A 22,823-nucleotide genomic window follows, 5' to 3' on the forward strand; every position below is an offset into this window, starting at 1 on the left:
CTTTTGAAAAAGAAAATAATTTGGCAGCTGTTTAGAAATGAGCAATTTAACATACAGTCTCTTCTTCTCAAAAGGTGACAGTGATTAACAGTCCAATGATGCTACTGGATCTTGTATGACTATGCTTGGGAATCCACCTCAGACAAACTGCAGCAAAAAGGCTATTTTTAAGATTAAAGTCTCACAGGACAGCCTTAGTCAGTAGGGTTGGTTCTATAAGGGCACAGTCACATAAAAAACAGTGTAACAAAGAACAGTTTTTTCTGGCCATCTGTAGCTCATGTTATGCAAGTACTGTATTCAACGGCAAATTTGCTTAGTAATAACTATGATATTCACAACTCATGGGGAATAAAGAACGACATCCTAAGCATCCCATCCACTATACACGAGAAAGAGTTCCTCAGGTTAGATGTACCTGATAAAATCAATTTCAAGGGTGGAGAAAAAAGCCTCCGTTCTGCTGTTGAAAGCAGTGCTGAAACTGAATGTATCCACAGAACACAATTTGTTAGTGCAAAATTCCTATCACTTTTCTATTGACATCTCACAGAGATATTGGTTCCTATACTGTCCCTCAAACATATTTCAAGACCCAGGAGAAGAATGCAACAAGATGGACATCCTCACAGCCTGTAGTGGTTAAGTAGATATGAATTCTTTCAGCACCGTGCATGATTTACAGCTTTGCATAATGCATTCTGTTTGTTCTATCACACGAAAATATTAAAGAAAACATCTTGGATTCATAACTGGAACAGAAAGTGACTTGAGAACTGAGAGTTTTCATCTGTCGTTTTAGGATGCACACGTAACAGGATGTTGGTTTCAGTTCAACAGCATATTTCTTACGTATTTATGGAAAATAAATACTTTAATACAGTTAATACTTTGTAATGACGTTCACATTCAGTGCTAGACTATTGTGCTCCTGTGTGCTTAATCTAGAGCTCAGCACATGGTCTTCTGATATGTCCTAAAGAGAAAGACTCCACGTCACTGCACTGCCTATACTCTCTGTGTCAATATGTGTGAATGTGTACACTGAAACACACGCATAAGTGAGGGGAATAATTTGCTATAGCTTAATAGAGGCATTACTTACACGACATGTATAGAGATGCCCAAGAGATATCATGCCTTAGGCAGCTCCAATCTTTCTGATGATCCTCAGAGCAGAAAAACCTCCTACACAAAGCTGTCTTTTAAATGGCACAGTCTTACTCCTAACATAAATTCTCATGTCTATATTCTGCATAACATCTCTGGAGGTGTGGCTGAGGTACAGCCTATTCAGTAGCTTTGAAGAGATTGCTAAAGAGCATATACCATGAGTAACTACTGAAATCATTTTAATAACAGTGATTTGGGGGTCACTGTCAAAGAGGTAACATGGAAAAAAATGAAAATCCTGTCCCACTTTACACTGTTTGATAGAACACAAATGGTTTTTTATTCTAGGTTTAGGAAAATAACAAGTTATCATTTTTTAGTATGATTGTTAGTCAGGAAAACTTAAAGAAAAAATACTTTAACCTTATTTTAGTTAAGTTTACTGAACAATTTTAAGTTTTAAACAGAGGAAGTCTCCTCAGTGCAGTTATGTCTGTACCTTTACTCACAAATCTGTGTTGAAATAATGTAGAATAGTGCACATCAGGACTACGCATAGGATGCCATTGTTAAGCTTAATTAATCATTCTTACTTCTCTCTTGAGTCATCATAATGAGATTTTTTTATAGGGAAACCACTTCAAGAGAATTTTTTGAAGTTGGTGTTCTAACAGATTAGATAGAGAAAATGCTTTAGTTTATAAAGATCCTGCAACAGCATGTATTATTAAATGTACAGATGAATGTACCTTACAGTCTCTATTTCCATCATCTGTAGTTAAAGGAAGAGATACATAGCTAGCTTTTTAACTGTACCCAGATCTGTGGGATTTTACTTTTGTAGATGTTTTGAACTTACATTATTAGTATTTTAATTTGATTTTTGGTACTTCCTTTAAACACATGCAGAAGGTTGTATGCTGATAGCGTAAGATTTTTCTTCAATTATCATAGTATTTTTTTTTTTAAAGTAGAAAAAATTATGGAAAATATTAAAGGATTTTATCTATTGTTCTAAGAAGTGACTTTTAGTTAGAAATGACATTTAGCTGGAACCAAAATTTTAGCATACTGAAGAGTGATATTTGGCCCTGCCAGTGTATTTCAGGATATCATCACATGGTTGCCTCAGCAAGTTGCTTTTGGTTTCAGCCCTCTCTCATTACCCCTTCCCATCTGACTGAAATCAGCTGATCTTTTACAGGCATTCTCACAGTCAGCCAGCAAGCTACTCGCTGTCAGACACCAAGCACCATATTTAGGGTGTGCCTTTTAAATACAGAGGCCAATAGGAATACAGTTGCCTCATTTTGTCTGCCCCTTTGAGTTGACTGTCTTCCCATCATAAAACCTTTGCCAATTAAAGAGAAAACGTTCTCAACCTCCAGGCTTAGCATTCTGATTCCACATACGCCTTGGCGGAAAATGCAAATAAATAAAAAAGAAGAGAGATGTTAAAATGTTTGAAGTGTATTTTACAGAATCTGGATAAAATGTAATTAACTTTTAACATCCATGCAATCGTTTTGTTATTGCAGCTAAAAAATAATTCTCAGAATCCAACTCTTCCAGAATCTCCAAGAAAAATACTCTTTGTTTCACCATTTTCTGATTCATTTGACTTTGGAAGCAAAATAAACACATTGCTGTGTTTAATATTGTTGCACAAGAGAATTCACAAGAATGAAATGTGTTCAAAGTTCCTAGAAAAAAATGTAGCAATGCAGGCTGCCAACTTGTTCAATGTCAAGCTCTAGGCAGTATAGCAGGACTAGCAGTAAATGACTCACAGTGAGTCACGCTTTAGCTATTTTTGCTTTTAAAGTAATGCCAGGCACTGTGTTAATATTCAACCCAGAGTAAATTTAGCAATGCAAGAAAACAAGTGTTTCCATGGTTGCTCCTTCACAATGTTTATGGTATATACACAGCCATTAGGCACAGGAATTAAGCCAAATGAAGAATATGGAAATGTTCCTCTTTCATTTACAACTGAATTTTGCTACATTGGGTTTCATGACTCACTCAGCTACTAGTTTTTCCAACAAAAATGTAAAGCCATAGCTCGCACACCGCCAGCTGTACCGTTAGTGGTCAATAACCACTACTTTCCTCTAAATTATGGCTTGTGCTGGGTACACAACTGAGCTGGAAGCACGCTGGCGTATCAGCAACTGTGCAGTCAAAAGCAAGTGTAAATGAACCAAACGGTTTATCAGGATAATGAAGTTACACGCATTTTTTTCAGGACAAAACAAGACTGACATGAAGGCCTCACTAGTGAAACTAAGTACATCAATCACGGGTAACACGTTCTGTGACACTTCTAAGGAGGAGCTGGCAGGGAGGAAAGCTGAAGAGGAGCACCGAAGGGAGGAAGGAGGTTGTGGCCTCATGTGAAAAGGGAAAGCAGCTGCAGAAAAACAAGGAAGGATGCTGATTCAGGCTGGGGAGCAGTTGGGTAAAATGAGAGAAGTGGTAAAGGGAGTACAACAGAGCTGGAAAATATCTGTCCATGACATAGCTGTGATGTGACAAAACCCACATGCAGGCATGATTTCAATGGAGCTATCTGCACAGTCGTGTTTTCTTAGGTGAGCAGGTATTTGTGAAATTGTGGAATATGAGGCCAACTATGTAGACATCTGACATGGCATAACAAAACTCTGCTGGAGAACAGGAAGGGATAATTTAATCCGGGTTATAGGGGAAAAAAAACCCCAAACCCAAAAAACGCAAAGTAATGGATGCTGCAGCAAAGGTTAGGTGAATAGCTTACTTTGCCCACACTGGTAACAGAGCTGCCAAAAGATTACATATGATTGCTCATTAAACTTTTTTGTTCACATTTTAATACAGTGATTTATTCATTAGTCTTAAATTGCAGTAATTACTATTTTTCCTGTAGAGGCTGATAAAGCAATCAGGAAGCCTTTACATTTTTTCCCCTCGAAGAAAACTCTTTAGCTTTTCTGCATGAAGCCTTCTTCCATGCTGCGATAAGCAGGGCTTTTTTTTCCCCCCTGTTTTCCAATCTGATTATAAACTAGTCACTTAGTTTATATTGGAAGTTTATAGATAGATCCTATTGATCAGCCTTCCTGGGAAGACTTTTGGTTTCATTAAGTCTTGGATTGACCCATAAACTTTCAATAGGGAGTGAGGGAGAATACTTAAGTCTGGGCCAGATCTAAGGAACCGAAGCAAACTACAGACACTGAAGTCCAAAATGATGGAAAATCCTGTTCAGTGGCCTCCTAACCCTGAAGGCATCTAACTCTGGTAAGCCCCTCCCAGGTTCTCCAGGGATCTGAAGTTCTGACTTCTGTACTTGTCCAGAGCTGCCCCAGCCCGAGTAACAAGGAATACGTTGTTTGTCCTGCGACCTCTTTGGCTCCTGAAAGCAGGCGCAGCTCCATCCAAGTGGAGGAGGAGAAGGTGGTGATGGAGGTGCAGAGAACCCAGTTTCCCCTTCCTTGCTGAGTGAGTTATCCACTGGAGCACACAGTCAAGCACCCTCTTCCCAACCTTCCTGGCCCCCTTCCATTTCCAGATGCACGAGGTGCAGACTTTGCTTCAACTGAAGGGCTGAAGAGTGCCCTCTACAGACCAGCCTACAGCCGGGGGGTTGCTTAAAAGCTTATGAGCAACTGTATGATGTCAGACCTAAGGTCCATCCCATCCTGCAGTCTTACTCTGATGATGAATAATAGCAAATCCCTATAGAGGGCACAAGGCGGGGAAAGCCTACAGTGATGTTTTCCTGGTATTCTTGTCCAGCCTCCAGTAATCTGATCAGGGGCATTTGGAGGATCCAGAGAGGAGCCAAAAGTGACATCTTCCCCATAAGGGATTTTTCTTAGATGCTTATTTGTGAATTTATTTGCATCACTTCTGGGCAACTGCTGTAGACACAATGCTATGATATAAAACATAAGCACTCTCACCATCACTCCATCAGCTGCTTCTCTCCCTCATGAGGTATTGTTGGTGCCTGCTGGAACCCCTGTTAAGCAACTTGCCTTTAATCCTGAGATCATTCACTGCAAGTCTGGTAACACAACAAATCTACATCCATTTTTGAGATGATAAGACACAAAAAAAAAAACCTATCCGCACTTGTAAAGTCAGATGCTGTGTCTCAAATGAGAGCTAATAACAGCTGAAAGATGACAACTTAAACCACTCCTCAGTTGTGACAGAACATTTGAATGCTCCAAGCCTGTTTTAGAGTAAGTGTAAATGCCAACAAAGGTGTTTGACTTCTTTGACTTTGTGCTAATGGTGACTGAAAGCAACATATCTTAGGTTATCCCTGAGAGACAGTACACACAATTACCACTTCAGCTCCCTGATTAACACCAGTAATCGTTTGAGCACCTGAAACTCCCAAATCCACAGATTAGAGCCACGGTCCATTTCCTTTCCAGCTACACAATATAAGCATGTGTGCTCAGCCTCACAGTAAAAGCCCCGATTCATTCCCTTTGTGTTACTTTATAGTTGGCACATTTTTAGTCATCTTATGCAATACTGTGATTGACATACAGATATAAAGCACACTATGCTGACAGAATAGATTCGTCACTGAACGAAGTTGTTCACACAGATGTGCCCTAACCCTCCTCGTGGGAGCCAAGGCACTTAGCTCTGGGCTCTGGCATCCAGTCTGAGGTCCACAAACCTAAAAGATGGGTGTTGCAGTCCTTTAGCGCTTCTCTAGATTTCTTCCTCCATTTCAGCTCAACTTATTTAACAGGTTCGGGGTAGTGTGAGGAAGATCTCCAATACATTTAACGGCATAAAATTCACATTGAAAAGAAACCATGCTTTTCTGTGACATTATTGGTACCTACAGTTTTCAAGAGGGAAATGAAACAATATGGATATCAAAAATTACAGTAAGCAGCCAAATCACATGAACTTCTGGTAAGGAATTGGAGGATGTTTATTAATCTTGCTGTACATTACCAGTTTGCATGTTATTGTATGTTGCCAGTATAGATCGGAGAAATTCCATTGATTTCAGAAGCTACACTGAGGCTTACCAAAGCAAGATCTAGCTTAACCTGCAGCTCTTCTGAAGGACACACCAAAGAGCTACATGGCAAATAGTTTCAAGAACCAGAAGAACACCAAGTGTTTTCCTGTCTCTGGAGTACTCTGAAGTTACCATGCAGTGTGATATGCACTGATGGATTCTTACTTAGTCAGCATTATCTCAGATCTACTTCCCTGTTCTTCCTCAAATGCTTTTTGTGCTGGCACTCAACCCAAATGCATTACTTGGAGTAGAGTTCTACTTGAAGCAGTATTGCCTTTGATCCTTGTGCATACTGGTGGCACAAAGTCCCACACATAATTGATTAAAATGAACATATAGGAAGGGTAAAAAAAACCTACTGAATGGACTTCCTCCATCCTCTATCTTTTAAATTTGTCTGAATAGCATGCAAAAGACATAATGGCAAGTAAAATTGTACTGAGCTGGCAGAGGCAGTCCTTGCATTTTCACTGCTCAGATTTTTACAAGAAAAATAGTATGCATTATTACACCATGAAAGAAGTGAATAAAAAAACCTCTTAGTGAAATCGCTCATGTTTTATTACCAGAAAGCAAATTTTCCACAGGGTATAATCCATCTATTGAAGTTTTCAGAATTTCAGATACAGGCAAGCTTTAGCATCTATCTCTATGCTTCTCACTCATCTGAAATTTATAGAACATTTCTGATAAGTTCAAATATGGTCACAAAATATGAGATTTTATAAGCTTCCATGTTGTACAAATGGATTACCATAAAGTCAAGAAATACATGAACTGACTGAATTGAACTAAACGCCTTTGAGGGAGAACATCTATATAAGCTAGGGTGCAGTGCTGGCACGAGAACAAATGAGCAAAAACTTGATCACAGATTTGATTTGCCTGAAAATTTCTCACCTTCTGAGCAAGGTTCTAAGGATTTTCATCACTCTTCCAACAGAAGTAAAGGGGAAAAAATTAATATATTTTAGGATGGCATTTTATTAGATAATGTGATTGAATGCAACATCAAGGGAATGGAATCAGCATCCAGAAGCTCCCTTCCTGACCTATATGTTCTTATAAACAGTAAAAATGCCATGCTGGTAGCCATCAATGTGCTCACTCAAGAGAGAGTTATCCCATGACAGTAACAATAAATTTCCCAAAGTATTATCCCTAAGTGTATAATAATAATAAAAAATTATTTCTATGCAATGCTCTATTTCCTTTCTAGATTTTATATACTCGGTGCTGATCTGAAAGCCAGGCTGATACAAAAGCGGGAATTATATCTTGCAAAGACTTTTGCAATAGAATAAAATGTAGGTCTTTTTAAAATATATGTATAGATCAGATGAGAGACACAGAAAGAGATAGAGTATTCAGAAGGGCAGATATTTACAACAAGAGAGACCTACATCTGATGCTCTTTCTGATTTAGGTACCTCCCTCAGCTGAGTGCCTTTACCATAGGGCTAAAGGGTCAGTGTCTCTCAGTATTTCCTTCTGCAGTTGTTTCCATTTTTATATATAGTTAAATATACACTGAACAGAGAGGGAGGGAGGCTGATTCCAGAGCTACAGGTCAATCACCTAGTAGGCCGAGAGTCAGTCAAGTTGTGATTTGAAATCGCCGGGACTGAAACGCAGGTCTCCTATACCCCAGGTTACTCACAATGGAGAAGGGCTGCTGGAGGGGGCGGGTTGATTCCTCTTTCATTTTAACTGTGAATTCCATGTCAGAGCTCTAAACGCCAAAGCAAGAAACTTCTTATTTTGATCAATCACATTAGAAAGGCAATCATTTCATCAAAGAAACCCCCACCACATCCACTGGCAACTCATGTTCTTCATTAATCCACTAAGAGAACTACTGTTAATGCAAGCTTCTACCTGTTATCCTATCAACATAGCTAATTTTTGACCCGGAAAAATTGTCCCAGATTGCAAAAGAAAAGTTCTGACATTTTCATTCATTCTAGAGTTGGTCCTTTTTGCAAACTAGCAAGGACACTAGCTGTGATGGTAATTTTGCAATTTGGATATTCATCTTAGGTACTGTATAGCTCCCATTGCTATAGTATTTGAGCATCCCGTTTATCTAGTTTGTTTCTCTAGCTTGTTTCTCTTTCCATTAACTCTGTGAAATAGAGGGTTTGTATGTCAGACATAATCATCATCAGTTTAACTCATTCCATTTCATTCCCAGGCCCTGACCTTCTCCTAATCCTTCAAAACTACAAGTGGGCTAGCTCCGTCCTGAAGCAAGTCAACTAGTTCTTTCCAGAAAATATCCAGACAGGACAGTCCCAAAAGGACAAAACCATGCCAAGTCTCAGGGTAGTTCTTTAACCCTACCCAAAAGTCAGATCTCATTCACACAAATGCCTCTAAACATATTCATGTCACTCCTCACGGGCTGCAACTTGCTCCCTCAGCATCATGCCATGAAAACATTACTCTGGTAGACTAAAACACAGTTATGTTATTATTTCCAGCTCTTTGAACTGAGAAAATCACAAAAAATAATAATGATGTTTTAGTGCCACAGGAGTGCCACAGGAGAAGCAGGGCAATTGAGTGCTTTGCAGTGCAGAGTGGACGGCTACTTTGCTCCATAGGGTACTAGCCCGGAGCAGCATGGATATGAGCCAGTCCACGTTCATTAGTCTCTCCTTGCACAGTCCACAAACACAATATATACATAGCTGAATTTCAGACATAGGTATAAGGTTCAGACCCACAAAGATTTTAGGCACCTAACTCCCAGTGATCTGATCCGAACCTAAACGACTTGATCTAATAAAAGAAGACTGTAAAAAAGCGAAGGACTAAACCAAGGTCTCCTAAACTGCAGGCGTCCTTCCTAAGTCCTAAATCATCTTTCATTTCTTTACTAGTCACAGGGCTTTCTATAAGGAATTTTACATAAATGAAAAGTGCGTTTCCCACACGCACCATTGAACTGTCTAACACCAATCCCACTTCCAGTTAGAATTTTCAACTTTTGTGCTGAAGTTGTTTTCCCATAATTAGTCAGTAAAAGGATATAAATTATTATTTTATATTAAAAATACAAAGACAAATACACTGATGTTATTTTTCAGCAGATCCTCTGCCAACACATCTAAGTAGACAGATGAAAATAGACCATAAAAGAGATTAGGTACTACTGAAGAGAAACCCAGACCTGTCAATCAGTTATGTGACTCTGCACAAGTAACTTCAACTATTTACTCAAGTTTCACCTCTGTTATATGGTGAGGAATAAAATTAACTTGCCTACCTCAGTGTGATGCTGTGAGGATTAATGGGATGAAACTTGTCAAGCATTATACTACACAGGGTCGTGTTGCAGCGTGTTTTCTTATCCTACTAAAAGCAAATCAAAGACTTTAGTCTTTCCTGGAATCTCCAGATAGACTGTTTTATGAATTTAAAGAGAACTCTTTTCACAATGTCATTTTTCTACTTCAAATTGCATCTAAAAGGACACTTTTTTACATCATTATCTCTCAGAAAATGCATGGCTTAAAATACATGTATCAACAGGGCATAATGGTGTCTACTTGAACACTAAATATTAAATTTTAAAACTTCTCCTTTGCAAATATTTGCTTATTGATAATGACTATGAATCTCTCCTAGCAAAATGTTAAATCATGATACATACTTTCTCCTTTCAAAACCTCTGAGACTTTTGTCCTTCAATGGAGAAGGCAAGGATGAGCTTTACAACTGCAGTGCTGCTACCTTCCAAACTATATTACAATGACTGGATTCCTATGACAAAAAGTTGCCTGAAATACTGTTGCATCTGAAAATTATTTGTTACCTATCAAAAAAATATTATCTTTCTTACATTTGCCAAATTCACTGCTTAAATTGTTTGGCATAACTAGCAATATTGTCATTCACTCAAATCTTAGCACTTTCTACAAAATGACTACTGAAGCATGCATCTGTTGGTTATCAAGGATTCCAAAGTGCATGTTATCAGCTGCTATAAAAGGGCTATGAAACCTGTCATCCTTTGTGCACTGAATGTGAAACTAAATAACCTTCAGCAAATACAGCAGTGGCAGCTAGGGTCACGGGAGTAGCGATTATACCTTCTGATTAGCTCTTTTCACACAGTATCAGAAACTTAAACTGGCACATAGAGATTAAAGACAGCTCTTACTTTCATTTTGTGAAGGCAGGATTCTCATAGTCTGTGCCAGAAGATGCCTTTGATATATCTATATACTGGCATGAAATAAAAAGACTTGGTAATACAACTTTAAACAGAAAGTGGGATTTTAAATTTACAGAAGATACAAAATGCAAAGTTATAGTTCCTGCAGTAATCATGACTTGGTTCTTATGGGCTCAGTCCTGCAAGGTTCTGTACTGTGGTTACACTCCAATAAGGAAGTGAAACATGCCAGCAATCTCACTCATTTCAAAGGATCTACTCATGCAATTTCATTTAAGCAACTTGCTTAAGCATTTCATTTATCAAAAGGAGATCACTAAGCACTTTGCAAGTCCAGGACCCTTATGTGTACGGAGAGCATCAGTCATGTAGGGTTAAGGTCACAAAAAATTTCTTCACAAACCACACATGCAATTATTTAGAACTTTCTGTTATTACCAGAATTAGTGGCTATCCTTCCAAGTGCTCAATTATTTGGAAAAGAGAATATAGTCATTTTGGGGTACAAGAAATGGTTAAAAAATTTAAAAAAAAATTTAAAAAATTAATCAACACTTCTTTCCCACTGCTTACATTCTAAGCAGGTTTGAATAGAAAAATGAAAATGTTTTCCATTAAAAATAAGAAGTGAGAATTTAGGAATGTAAGATAGTTCTGAAAACAGACTTCAGAAAAATCACTTGCTGTTCACATAAAACCTGTCTGACAGTGTTTTGACACATATCATCAGAGGTGGAGATTTTGCATCATTTTGCACAAATTCCAGCTAAAGTAGCTGCATAATAAAGGCTCACAGATTGAGGGAAAATGCCTGCAAACTGTCTGAAAGATGAGCAGAACAGAAACTGCTCTGAGGCGTGATATCATCCTTACTGCCACGGAGATGCACTTTCCCAATTTAATTTCTCCACCTTAGCTGCTGCTAAAGTTCAAAGCTAAGAAGGTCTCCTTCCTGCAGAACTGCCTAGAGAAGAGGACAATCTGAAGGTGATACAGCGCCGTTCTCCTCCCTATTAGAGCTACCTACCACGCTGCATGTCACCTGTCAGGTTGCAGGGAACAACCATGCAGCTCCCTTTCATCACTGTGGCAGCAAATATCAAGAGAGAAAATGTATTAGCTTTCTTAATTTTCCATTAAAATAAGGTTATATTTAACTGCTCACACTCTGCACCGCACCTAAAAACTTCGTGTCAAGAAAGTTTTTCTCCTTCAAATCCTTGTTAATTTCTAAGTAGCAAGACAACATGAGAATATAACATTTTCTTGTTCAGCTATTCTAGAATGCAAATGTCAAACTCTGCATAAAAGAGATGTAATGATTAATGGTAACTCATCATGGAAGGCAAATCATTGTAGCATCTACTCCATCTGCTCCTTTCAGATAGAAAAGGCTGGGACAAAAGAAAACTCCAGGAAAGCTCCTCTGAAAAAACTTGGCTGGAGTTTTGGTATTTTATCTGATTTAGCAATAAAACCAAATCCCAGGAAAGAGCTAGAAATTGGACCACACTGTGTATGTGTACTTGAAACAGGCCAGGAGTTATGCACTAAGTTGTGCCCAAACCTGGCAAGACTAGTAGTTGAAAACAAAATATTAACCAGGTAGCTGTTGATGAAGTTATTGATATATGTAACTCACATCATTAAAGCGTGTCCCAAAATCTGCAGATACGGTATAATATGCTGTATTATGGGACCTGTATTGTAGGACTCATGCGTTTGAAATCACAACTCATACAGGAGAAGCTAAAGAATACACAGATGACTTGACTTAAGCATGGCTGCTGAATATTTAACAGGGTGACCTTAATGTTCTCCTTATAAAAGAAAAATAAACCAACATGTACACACAGTGTGCTATAAGGCAAATCACCAGTTTATTGAAACTAGTAGATGTCTTCTGCAGATTTCATGAATCTTCAGTTTAGCTGGTATTGCAACCCACAAATTCCTGCCTCTGAGCCCACTCTTTCTCTACAGTAACACTACTTTCTACGTGACATACGTAATATTTTAGATAATATTGACAGTGCTCAAATATACATCTCAGCATAGTAATTTACTACATAGAGCTCAACAATGAGAAGAGGCTTTTTGTACCAGATGGAGTACACGTTGTCCGATATAGCCTCTCACAATGACGTTAAAGACAGGGGCCCTGATCCTATAAGAATGTGGGTATCCGTCATTTTTAAGTTTATGAATAAATACGTGATATTCAATTCTGTGGGTCTTTCTAAAGGCTAGCTATGAGTGAGAAAAACACACAACAGGAGAGAGGGCAGATACGGGTAACGGCAGGAAGATCACATAACTACAATAAATAGAGAAACTCAACGGTCTTAGTGGTTCCAGGTCACTGTATCATATAGAAGCAACTTTACATATGTGAATATATACAGACTCCACTGATCTTCACTCACCCATTATTACTCAAGAATTTCTGGAAGCCTTCCTAGTAGAGAGCCTTTTGAAGAGGAAAGTAAAGTAGGAAAGTGACTTTATGGTGGATCAACAGATTATTTAGGCAGAAGAGACAACACTGATGCAAGTTTAAGGCAGCAGAATGGTGCTTACTTTGAAAGATTTAACTTCGAATTTTGTACCTCTTCCCTATCTACAGACCTGACACGGCATTTAGTTACCCATTTCAAAAGAAGGTGGGCTCCACCAGACTGTTTATTTGAATACACAATCATTATATTGCATCCAAAACTTTGTGAAAGCTAACTAACGATTTTCCATTCAACCTTTTAAATTGCATTAAATGCTGCAAAAGGAGCAAATGTGATGAATTTAACTCATCAAAAACATCATGAATTCTACAAAATCCAAGCTGACCCAGCTGATCAATAGTCCATGTACTGAACACAACAGTCCATCCAACATCATCACGCATTTCATTTTGGGCACAGTCTGACCTCTATGCACAACCAAAGCAAAAGCCCAAGTGGCTAATTAGACAAATCTGGATTTCAGGCAGTAGTAGCAGAATGACGTTCTTGGTTTTGAGTTTTTTTTTTAAAGAGTAACTCTTATTGTGCTTATTTAATTTGGGTTTTTTCCAACAGGTCTGCCAGTTAGAACTCAGTGCCATCGCCTGAGCTGAATGTATTACTAGGGCATACACCCCTTCCTCAGGCAATTACAGGGTGGAAAGTAAATCCAAAGTCAGTTATCAAGATTTTATCTTCTCAGGTACAAACACCTGGAAATTAGGAATTACAACATAACGGTGGGGCAGTAGTAATTTTATGGTTACGTAGGGAGAGAAAATTACACTGTTTCGTGGTCTGCAACTTGGTATTTTCATTCTTAGAGTACTGCCAAGAGCCTATTAAACTCAGAGATCACTGCTAATACTCAAATCCAAAATCTTAAAAACCATAAATATGGGAAACAAATATATTAAGCCCTCAAGCTCTAATCCTAGGGAGTCTTGAGATATCAGTTCTAAAATTCACCTTGTCAAGCATGTCCTCACACTTCATAAATCTCTATAGGGAAGTAATCCAAAGTCCAGTGAAGCCAGCGGGAAAATTCTTTCCGCTAGTTTCAGTGGGTTTTGGATAGGGTTCCAAAAAAACACAACTCAAAGACAGCTACAGGAGAGCATCCAGAATATAATTTTCCAGTGGTATAAATCATTAATCTATGACTCCTGAAGTTCCTGAGATACCAGTTTATGTTGAAATCAAAATGTAGGGTGGGAGGAAATAGGTACAGGGGTCAAGGGACAGCAAGCAGAATAATATGATTTCAAAACGTAATCATGATTGGGGACGAACAGCACAAATAGTGTTATACCCCATGAACTTTCCTGGCAGCAGTAATCAGAGTGATATTTTAATGGCTGCTATACGTGCAGGGCAATAAAAGCATACAATTTTGTTGTGTTGCATAAATACTAGAACTGTTCACTCTCCAACTTTTCTGGTAATTCAAGCACAAATAACCTAAAATTTTAATACTTGATAAATCACGTGAATTAAGAAAAACAGATTTTAATAAGCTGCAGTGTTACATGGTGCGTGCATAGAAGCTGTAAACCTAGGAATACACACAGTAAGCATTTTCCAACAATATAGTTCTACGATTAAAGCAAAGGTCTTCTTAGAGTTGCAACACATCCTAAGTTGTGAAACAGGAGCAATTTGTTTAAGTGACAAATGAAAACAGCTTACTTAATCTTTTTAGAAGATCCTATCAATTAAGAAAAAAAGTGAAAAAGTCTTCAAATGAAAAAGCCCAACTTACAAAAAAAAGATGTGAAGCAACATTTTCATAATATTTGTATTTAAACACGGCAGGAACTGTGGGAGTCTAAATAAAACTACCAAGGTAATTACACTGGCTTTTTTTCTACACAGATATCAATTTAAGTAAGTTTTTAAATAAGAATACTCACCTCAGTTTGAGCCATAACTGGCAGTCCCATATTTTAGGGCAGTTAGTCACATCTTACCATTTAGCATTCAAAGAATCTACTTTTTTTTAGATAAGACTTACATTGTTTTCTCATCTCTTTAAGTTGATCCTTAAAATACATATATTTTTCATTCCTTTGCAAATCTGAGTCACTGTTCTTGCTCTCCAGTGCAGTAAATTTTTCTTTTACTAAATACTTTAAATCTGGTATATTTTCTGGTTTTTCTCGTTTTATCTGCAAGAAATAAGAAATAGAATGTTATTCACTATGACACACTTTAATACAAAGCAAAAGACATCAAGCAAAAATTCATTAATATGATCTCAGTTTCTTTTGATTACAGTTAGGTCTCCTGCTGTGAGACCATAACCTCCAGGTAATTATTTATTTTAGCAAAAGTAACTATGAAATGCAGAGACTAACTTCTCCGTGTCATTTAACTCAGTTGCTGTATACAGGGTATTTCTCACACTAACAATAGGAAAAACTGAACCTTGCAGCCAAATTTACTTCTGTGAGTGGTAAAGGTCAACATGTTAACAACAACCAGCATAACACTGAATGTGAATGAAACCAAAGAATACGACTCTGTCCAAAAAGTGAGAAGATGACTGAAAAACTGAAATAACTTTAAAAAAAGTTTTCTAAAAACCTCCACTCTCTCACCATTTTTTAACCAGCTTTACAAAAGTTTATAATCTAAATGCAGGATTAGTGTGATAACACCAGCAAAAGGAGTACAGATAGCTAAAGTAAAAGAAAACCACCTCAATTTATTTGTGCTGTGTGAACAAGAAGCATTATGCCGTACAAGCAGGCAAAAACAGTTTCTTGAAAAGCACTTGCTTACAGTAATTGCATCTGGAATGATCTGAAGAATAAACGACTAGAAATAAAAGGAAGTCATCACATAGGCAATGTTAAGATATTCCAAGAATGCAAAAAGCACTTTGGGAACCCCCAAAAAACAATAATTAGAGTTTTCCCTTCTGTTTCTCAAGCCAACATTAAATTCTAGGGAACTGTACCTTTGACAGGTCTTCATAAGAACTAGCTTACAGGTGGTGGGGACTGTGCTATGTAATGATGATCAGCAACAGCACAAACTCTGAAAGAAGGTGGGTATCTGTCAAATACTTAATGCTAAGCATTTTCTGAACCAGACAAAGGCTATTTCTATCCCAAACATATGGTAAAACATGCCAATCTGAAAAAAAGGAGCTAAGCACCATTTCTGCTGAGCCATTCCTCCCTACTGCACACACTGAATCTGCCCCTCACCAGACCACGGTACTATTCATTGTGAAAGACAGTAAAAGAGCTTACTGAGAAAAAAATGGTCCACTTCATCGAATTGTTTACAGGTTCCAGAGTTTACAGAGACCTTGGAAATCCTACAGAATATATTTTATTTTGGGAGCCAAAGAAATAATAAATGTTCATGTAAAAATGGACTTTGCAGATATATGAAATGCTGCATAGCCAAGAAAACTTTACTTTCCTTTTAATCAAAGGAAAGCGATCCATAGAATTATTTCTTCAGAGAGTAAAGTCAGTTTGGCACATTTACTTTAGACAGATGCGAGTTGTGGCAAGAAGAAAAATAAGAAAAAAACATGCACTGCCAGGTGATAGCATGCAGTTTTCAAAGGCACCTGGTGATAAAAGATCGCCTACCACAACACCCAACTGTGAATGGGAAAGACTCAGGAATATCTTGGTACCAAAGGAGCACAGTGGCTATGAAAGACCAACAGCATGTCATCACAGGTGCTCAGACTGCTGCATAAAGCCAGGCAGTAGCCTGTAGTTCTTATCCTATGAAACCTGACAAAAGGAGCAAAGGAAAACAGAACATCCTGCGCCCGGGGCAATGGGTCAATCGTACGCACTCAAATGATGTGCCTGTGTCAGCATAACAGCAAACTGCTGCGAAAGAAGGCCCATCACAACCAAAACCAACTTCATTCAGTACTCAGCTGGAGAAGAAACTTGGCCATCAGGTGTATGCAATCACAAGAAAGCAGTTACTAAATCAAAATACAGTTAAAATCCAACACATTATAAAATAATTATTTGATTTGGACAACATGTAGTGCAAACACACTCCTTTCTGCAACAACTCCATCAGGCTGTTTTTACCGACATTCTCTCTTTAACCTAAAAATAACATATAAACACAGGACCACACTCACAAGCATAGCCCAAATAACAACCCATCACTAAGGCCTGCCCTCATCATGAATGAGAGCCCTATGGCCAGATACCACATAGAAGATCCAGCTGTGTATACTAAAAAAAAAACCAAGTTGCTGATACTCACACAAAGAGTAAAAGAAATTATGCGGACATTCATTACAGACATCTATCTGTAGCAAAGACAATGTCAATAATCTTTTCCTCTCCACAGGGACTATGTTACACATTGATATAGTTACATCAGGGTCTTTTTGTCTTTTGCTTGACTCATGGAAGACTTGAGTACAGAAATTCATCAACACAGCATCTTCAATCATACCCTCAGAGTGAGAGGTGAAGAGAAGGGCACAGCCAATGTGAGTTCAAACAGTGGTTCTTTCAACTCCAACTTCCAGAATTAAAGGACTTTACACATGTGAGCAGAAAAAGAGCAGGAACTGTAACTTACACTGTTATGTTAGCAAAAAGAACAGATGTTTGAGAAGCTGCATTATATGCACAGGAATAAGCTTTGCCCCTGCCACTGTGGAGCTACAAAAACTTGCATGTAGACATCTGTACTAACCTCAAGAGACCAATTATCCAAAACCCTCCCCTGGCTACATAACTATAATCCCATGGCTTGCTGCCATATATCTAACAAAGTAAGAGTTAGCATGCTATTTGCTAAAGGCAACATGAACAATTCCACCAGTTATCAAGAAAAAAAAAAGTCTTTCACAGCAGCTATTTTCCCCATAGAAACATTACGTTGTGAGGATAGTCCAGCAATGCAGCACATATGACACAGGCTCACACAACCATCTAATACAGAAACCTAAAGTCAGATGAGAGAGATGCTCAAAGAATGCTCTTTCCTGTAGTTTAACTTCTTTCACATTTACAATTTAAATTCAGTTTCTGTTCACCTCCAGATGATTGCTTTCATTAAAATGATTAGTAGAGACACCATCCCTGACCACACTCAATACTGTACCATCATGTATGCCATTACTGAAATGCCAGGTAGACCTTCTGGAAGGTCAACACGTCACAGGTGAATAATAAGGCATGTCCACCCACTATAATAACAAGTAAATACATGTGTTGTGCACAAGCAATTTCTCTTTGGTGCTGCATATCCTATTCCATGAAGAGGGCTGAGAACGGTCTAGCCCAACAACATGAATGAAAACAAATTAAAGAAAATGTGACATCAGTCCTAATTCCTCATGGTGGGACAGAATTGCAACATCTTACACAGCACAACACCCTTACAGGTACATTACAGTTTTCTTTAGTTCTCACCACCCACTCCTACTCTGCAGACTCATGATGGATGTAGTGATGATGAGATCAGCCTAACAAAATGTATGAGGACAATACAAACATAGGATATGGCTAAGGGACAAGGCAAAATTATCAATATTCAGGGCAACAAGTTGGGGTCATATTTCTTTTTAGTCTCAGCAGTGTGTCAGACAGATGCTTACTAGCAAACCTGAAGCCATTGGCATGTTCAATTTGTCAGTAAAAGTTACTTCACATGGGAACCATGAAAGACATGTTAAGCAAACAACTGTTCGTTTAGTAGCACTGTCAGCCAAAATCAGCATGCTAAGTAACACCTTGCAGTCATTAGTCAATCCATTGAGAGTTACATTGATTTTGAAATGGGGTGGAGGCATACACACCCTACAAAGCATCCTGGAAATGACATACAACTATGAACTGGGAGTGTTCAGGACATATGGTGAAAAGAAGTATCAGTCACAACAGCTTGTTTACAGCAATAGAAAAAGCAAAAGCATCTGCTGTGACAGTCCCATAGCAGCAAAGAACCACATGGGTATTTACATGGGAGTTCAGCAATAAGAGGGAGAACAGACATGTTATAGATGATAATTAATGATACTCCATACTTGATCTATCAGCAGTGCTGATAGGAAAACACACTTAGAAACACTAAAAAAATAATTGTTTAGAAAAACGTAGCTGTGGTTTACCTATCAAAAGATACATTTGCTCATGGCGACACACCACAGCACCTGGTCACAGCTGATATGTGCAAAGAGGTTATTGCCTTTGCTGGGCAATGCTTATGAAATGAACCAGTTCATGGCAGGTCTTTGACTTCTGCCAATATCATCTGTAAGGATGAGCCTTCCTTTTGTAGATTCTTTCACTGGTAGTGTGTCTATTGCATGCATAAACTGTTAGGCTATGCCTCCAAAAATCATGCTTTTTGAAAGACCAGCTTGCACAGCCTAAGATAACTGTAAACTCAGGGTATTCTGAGGGGCAGTCTGGGGAATTTTTATTTCATCAATTACTATAACCACCAAATGGGAAATAAATTGTTCTGTTACAGACCAATCCCAGAACCAGTGAGGTCAAAAGTGCCATAGACTAAAATTGGACCAGCTTGCGTTATTAGTCTACATACAGTAAGGGACCAGTGTCGAAAAAAGCACTAATTAGCATAACTCTGCATGCAGTGTTACAGCATTTAGTAATTTGTCCTTCCCAGTATTATGTCCCAAAATACTCTACAAACATTAAAGAATTTAGCCTCAAATACCCATTGCGACATAGGTACCATCAACTGTATGTTACAAATGGGGAGACTGTGGCATGAAGAGATGAATAATTTGGCCTAAGGTTGCACAAGGACACTGGGGCAAAACCAAGAATAAAAAAATCCTGGTTCTGTGCTTGGAGCACAAAGCCATCCTTTTACCTTCTCCTTTAGCTGAGGGAAAGTTCAAATTAACCCGTGCATTTGGTTCGCTCTCTACAAAGAGGCCTGAAACAGCTTGTGGCTGCTTGGCAAACTTTGTGATAAGAGAGTGGCATTCTGTGTACCACAAAAATGCTCCACTGGACTTTGCATTGCAGTGGTTCAGCATGTGACCCTCCACGGTTATTTTTTAGCCTTTTCTTTCTTCTCTCTCTAGCACAGTAGTCCTTTAGCTGGATTTTTTTAATCCTTTTAATAGTGTTCCTAGGTACCCTCTCTCAGGGCTATCATTTATGTCCCTTGGTTTTGGGGAGTTTGCCAGTGCCATCCATTTTATTTCTCAGAAATTTCTTGCCGCACCTGAACCATGTTGAGGTTTCCTCAAACCAGTAACACAAACTGCAAAAGAACGATCTTTCCAAAGAATTCAGAATTCTCACCTTAATCTTTCAAGTCACACATTATTTGTTCCCTGTAATTTAATCCCTACAAAACATGGACTTTCAAAATTTAATTTATGGATATTATTGATACTAGGTATTTGTGAGGCAAAGAAACATTGCTGCTTACTAATGACCTTTTTAACAACCAAGTCAGCTGACATGGCAGAATTTCTTCATTTTCCAGATTCTTTGTTGTTTCATTTATGAAAGGGAGGGTGATTAGTCACTCAGTGCTAAGAAGCTCAGAGGTATGTAGCTACCTAGCTATTTATATCCTTTTGGGACAACCCGAAAAAAGATACACCGACATCTCCAGCTAACTCTAAACTCATAGTAATTTAGACTGTATTTACACTACAGCCATGTGCCTGTGCATATGCTTATGGAACACTGATAGCAGCTACATCCTTTGAAGAAAAACTTAGTGTCTTATAGCTCCTGTTGGGACAGAATGTCTTATCTCTGTGAATTCAATATTGTAAAGGAAGATTTTTCAGACAGACAACTTCAGGTACTTCAGGACTTGGGGTGACTAGCCTAAGACACCCTACAAGGACCCAGTTTTCAGAACCTGGGTATCTCCCACTTTCTGAATTGACATCACTTTAAAATGCCTGACACAGGCATGGACATATCTAAAACTACTTCAGAAAACAAATGCCAAGAATTGGCTGGCTATAGCAATAAGTACAGACACTGTCAAAACAACCTCTCTGAGCATCTCCATCAGATAAAAATAATTATTCTTCCTTTATTTACATCTGCTATGCAACAAAACCAACCAAAAATGCATGTCACATTTCTTTCTTGTTTAACGATTCCAACGTCCTATTATTTCATCCTTACCTCACTAAATAATTTACTGTTACGAATATGCAGCCTTTCAACACGCACATTTATTTTACCTCAGGGTAAGTCAAAGTTTGCTGCGATTATTTATTATAACCAATTTTTTTCACTGAGAGGGAAAATAACATGGGAGCTAAGTAAATTTGTGGGTTGAGTCACCCATAGACTTTGTGAATCATGTGAGAACCAACTCTAAGTGAGTCACCACTGTAACTGAATCAGGCTGCAAAATTTCAGCTCAACCTAAACAGTCATGTATTATTCTTCAATGGCTGGATTCAAACCCTTAGTGAATATCAGATCATTTGTTGATGCACAAATAAAACACAGCTCTTGGAAACATCTGCAAGGGCAGTCAAAAAGGATATCATCGTTCAGCAGCAGGAGCTGCACTAGTCTGAACACAGCTCTGCTGCAGTCAGAATTGCCTCCGGGCCCACATCTGATTCAGGAGATTCAACACCTCTACACATCGTGGCTGCAGGGCTGGGACTCCGGTTGAGCAACACCTTCGCAGACAATTGTGAAATGCCAAGAGAGGCACATTTATGAGGGCTGACCAAAATTTATGACACGTACTGCCTATTAAACCGGGCCAGCAGAAGAGAAAACGACTGTCAGCACATTTCAAACACCCCCAAACACTGCCAGAGTAACAGTCTGCAGGTGAGGCAGGGTTGCTATGGTTCAAAAGCAGCATGTCAGTATGGTGGTTGTAGCTAAGGTGTCCCCCATAATTAAACTCTTAGTACCTTCCACAGTTTCCTTTCCCTACTTTGAACGCAGCTGGAGACGTTTAACCTTTATAAAGAAAGTAAGCACAGAGGGGCATACGCTGCTTCCATGTATACTGGGGTATATTCAACCTAACTCCTCACAAGTCGTGGCACAGGAGAGTCATTCGGAAAGGCTAGAAACGGACTTTGGCCCACCTTGTTTGCTTTCTTTCTCCTGTTTAGAAAGGAACCATATATACAGAGTGGGATTAAAGTAAATGAGCACCAGGTGAAGAAACAAAACCACCTGGGTGCAAATGCAAAGTTTATAGCCTGAACAGCATTTCTTTGGGTTCCCATCTGTTAGAAGTTTCACCTCAGCTAAAATGCTTTACTCCACACACCTTTTAACAGAAAAAATGTTCTTTGCATTTTCCCCAGTTACTCACTATTTAGAGACAAGACTCCGAGCATCTTTTTGTTTCTCTCCAAGACCCTTGTGCCCCGTTTTGCGAAGTGCAAAGGGGTAAAAAGAAGCATTGAAATGGGATCTTATTGAAATACCAGTCTTGAAACTACTTGGAACCAATAGTGTAAAACTGGCTCATAAAGACAGCAATAAATGTGAGCGTTAGAGGTGAAGTTTTCCCAAGATACCAAAGTGAAGAAAGTTAATGGATATTTAGCACTTTAATCCCTTCAGCATTTCTGAAAGCCCAACTTGCCTGTGGTTTGCCATGAGGGTTGGACTGAATTTTCTTAATGATTTCAACCAAACAGAAGTCTGCCTTCATCTTGTTTCTCTGTAGATTTTCAATATATGAAGTATGAATACGACAAAGCAAAAACTTCTACAGTATTTAGGAGACATTTACGAAAACACCTTAAATCGATGGTTCAAGACACAGTGGAGGAGCACGTGTATCAATATACTAATCCCTTCTTCTCTATGTACTTTAAAGTTCTCCCACAAACATAGTTTATGTGCAAGTCACCTTTGGTGCAGTAGAGATACGCAGCATCTTGTTCCAAGTAGTTTTGCCTGAGCACAGATTAAGGCCTATAACAGCAAAAATAACTATTCTTATAAAAACGTTGCTTTATTTTAACAGCACGTTGGAAACT

General features: G+C 38.5%; 1 protein-coding gene across 4 annotated transcripts in view; it reads right to left on the minus strand.

The window, feature by feature from the left end:
• NSMCE2 (NSE2 (MMS21) homolog, SMC5-SMC6 complex SUMO ligase) overlaps positions 1-22,823 on the minus strand; it is a 131,213-nt gene that overhangs the window by 55,358 nt on the left and 53,032 nt on the right. For all 4 annotated transcript variants that reach the window (XM_059815558.1, XM_059815557.1, XM_059815555.1 and 1 more), the window contains one exon: positions 14,853-15,006. In XM_059815558.1, coding sequence (XP_059671541.1) covers positions 14,853-15,006 — 154 coding nt within the window. The remainder of the gene's footprint in view (positions 1-14,852; positions 15,007-22,823) is intronic.

The sequence above is a fragment of the Gavia stellata genome, chromosome 3, assembly GCF_030936135.1.
Source record: "Gavia stellata isolate bGavSte3 chromosome 3, bGavSte3.hap2, whole genome shotgun sequence".
In the NCBI taxonomy this organism is placed as follows: Eukaryota; Metazoa; Chordata; class Aves; order Gaviiformes; family Gaviidae; genus Gavia; species Gavia stellata.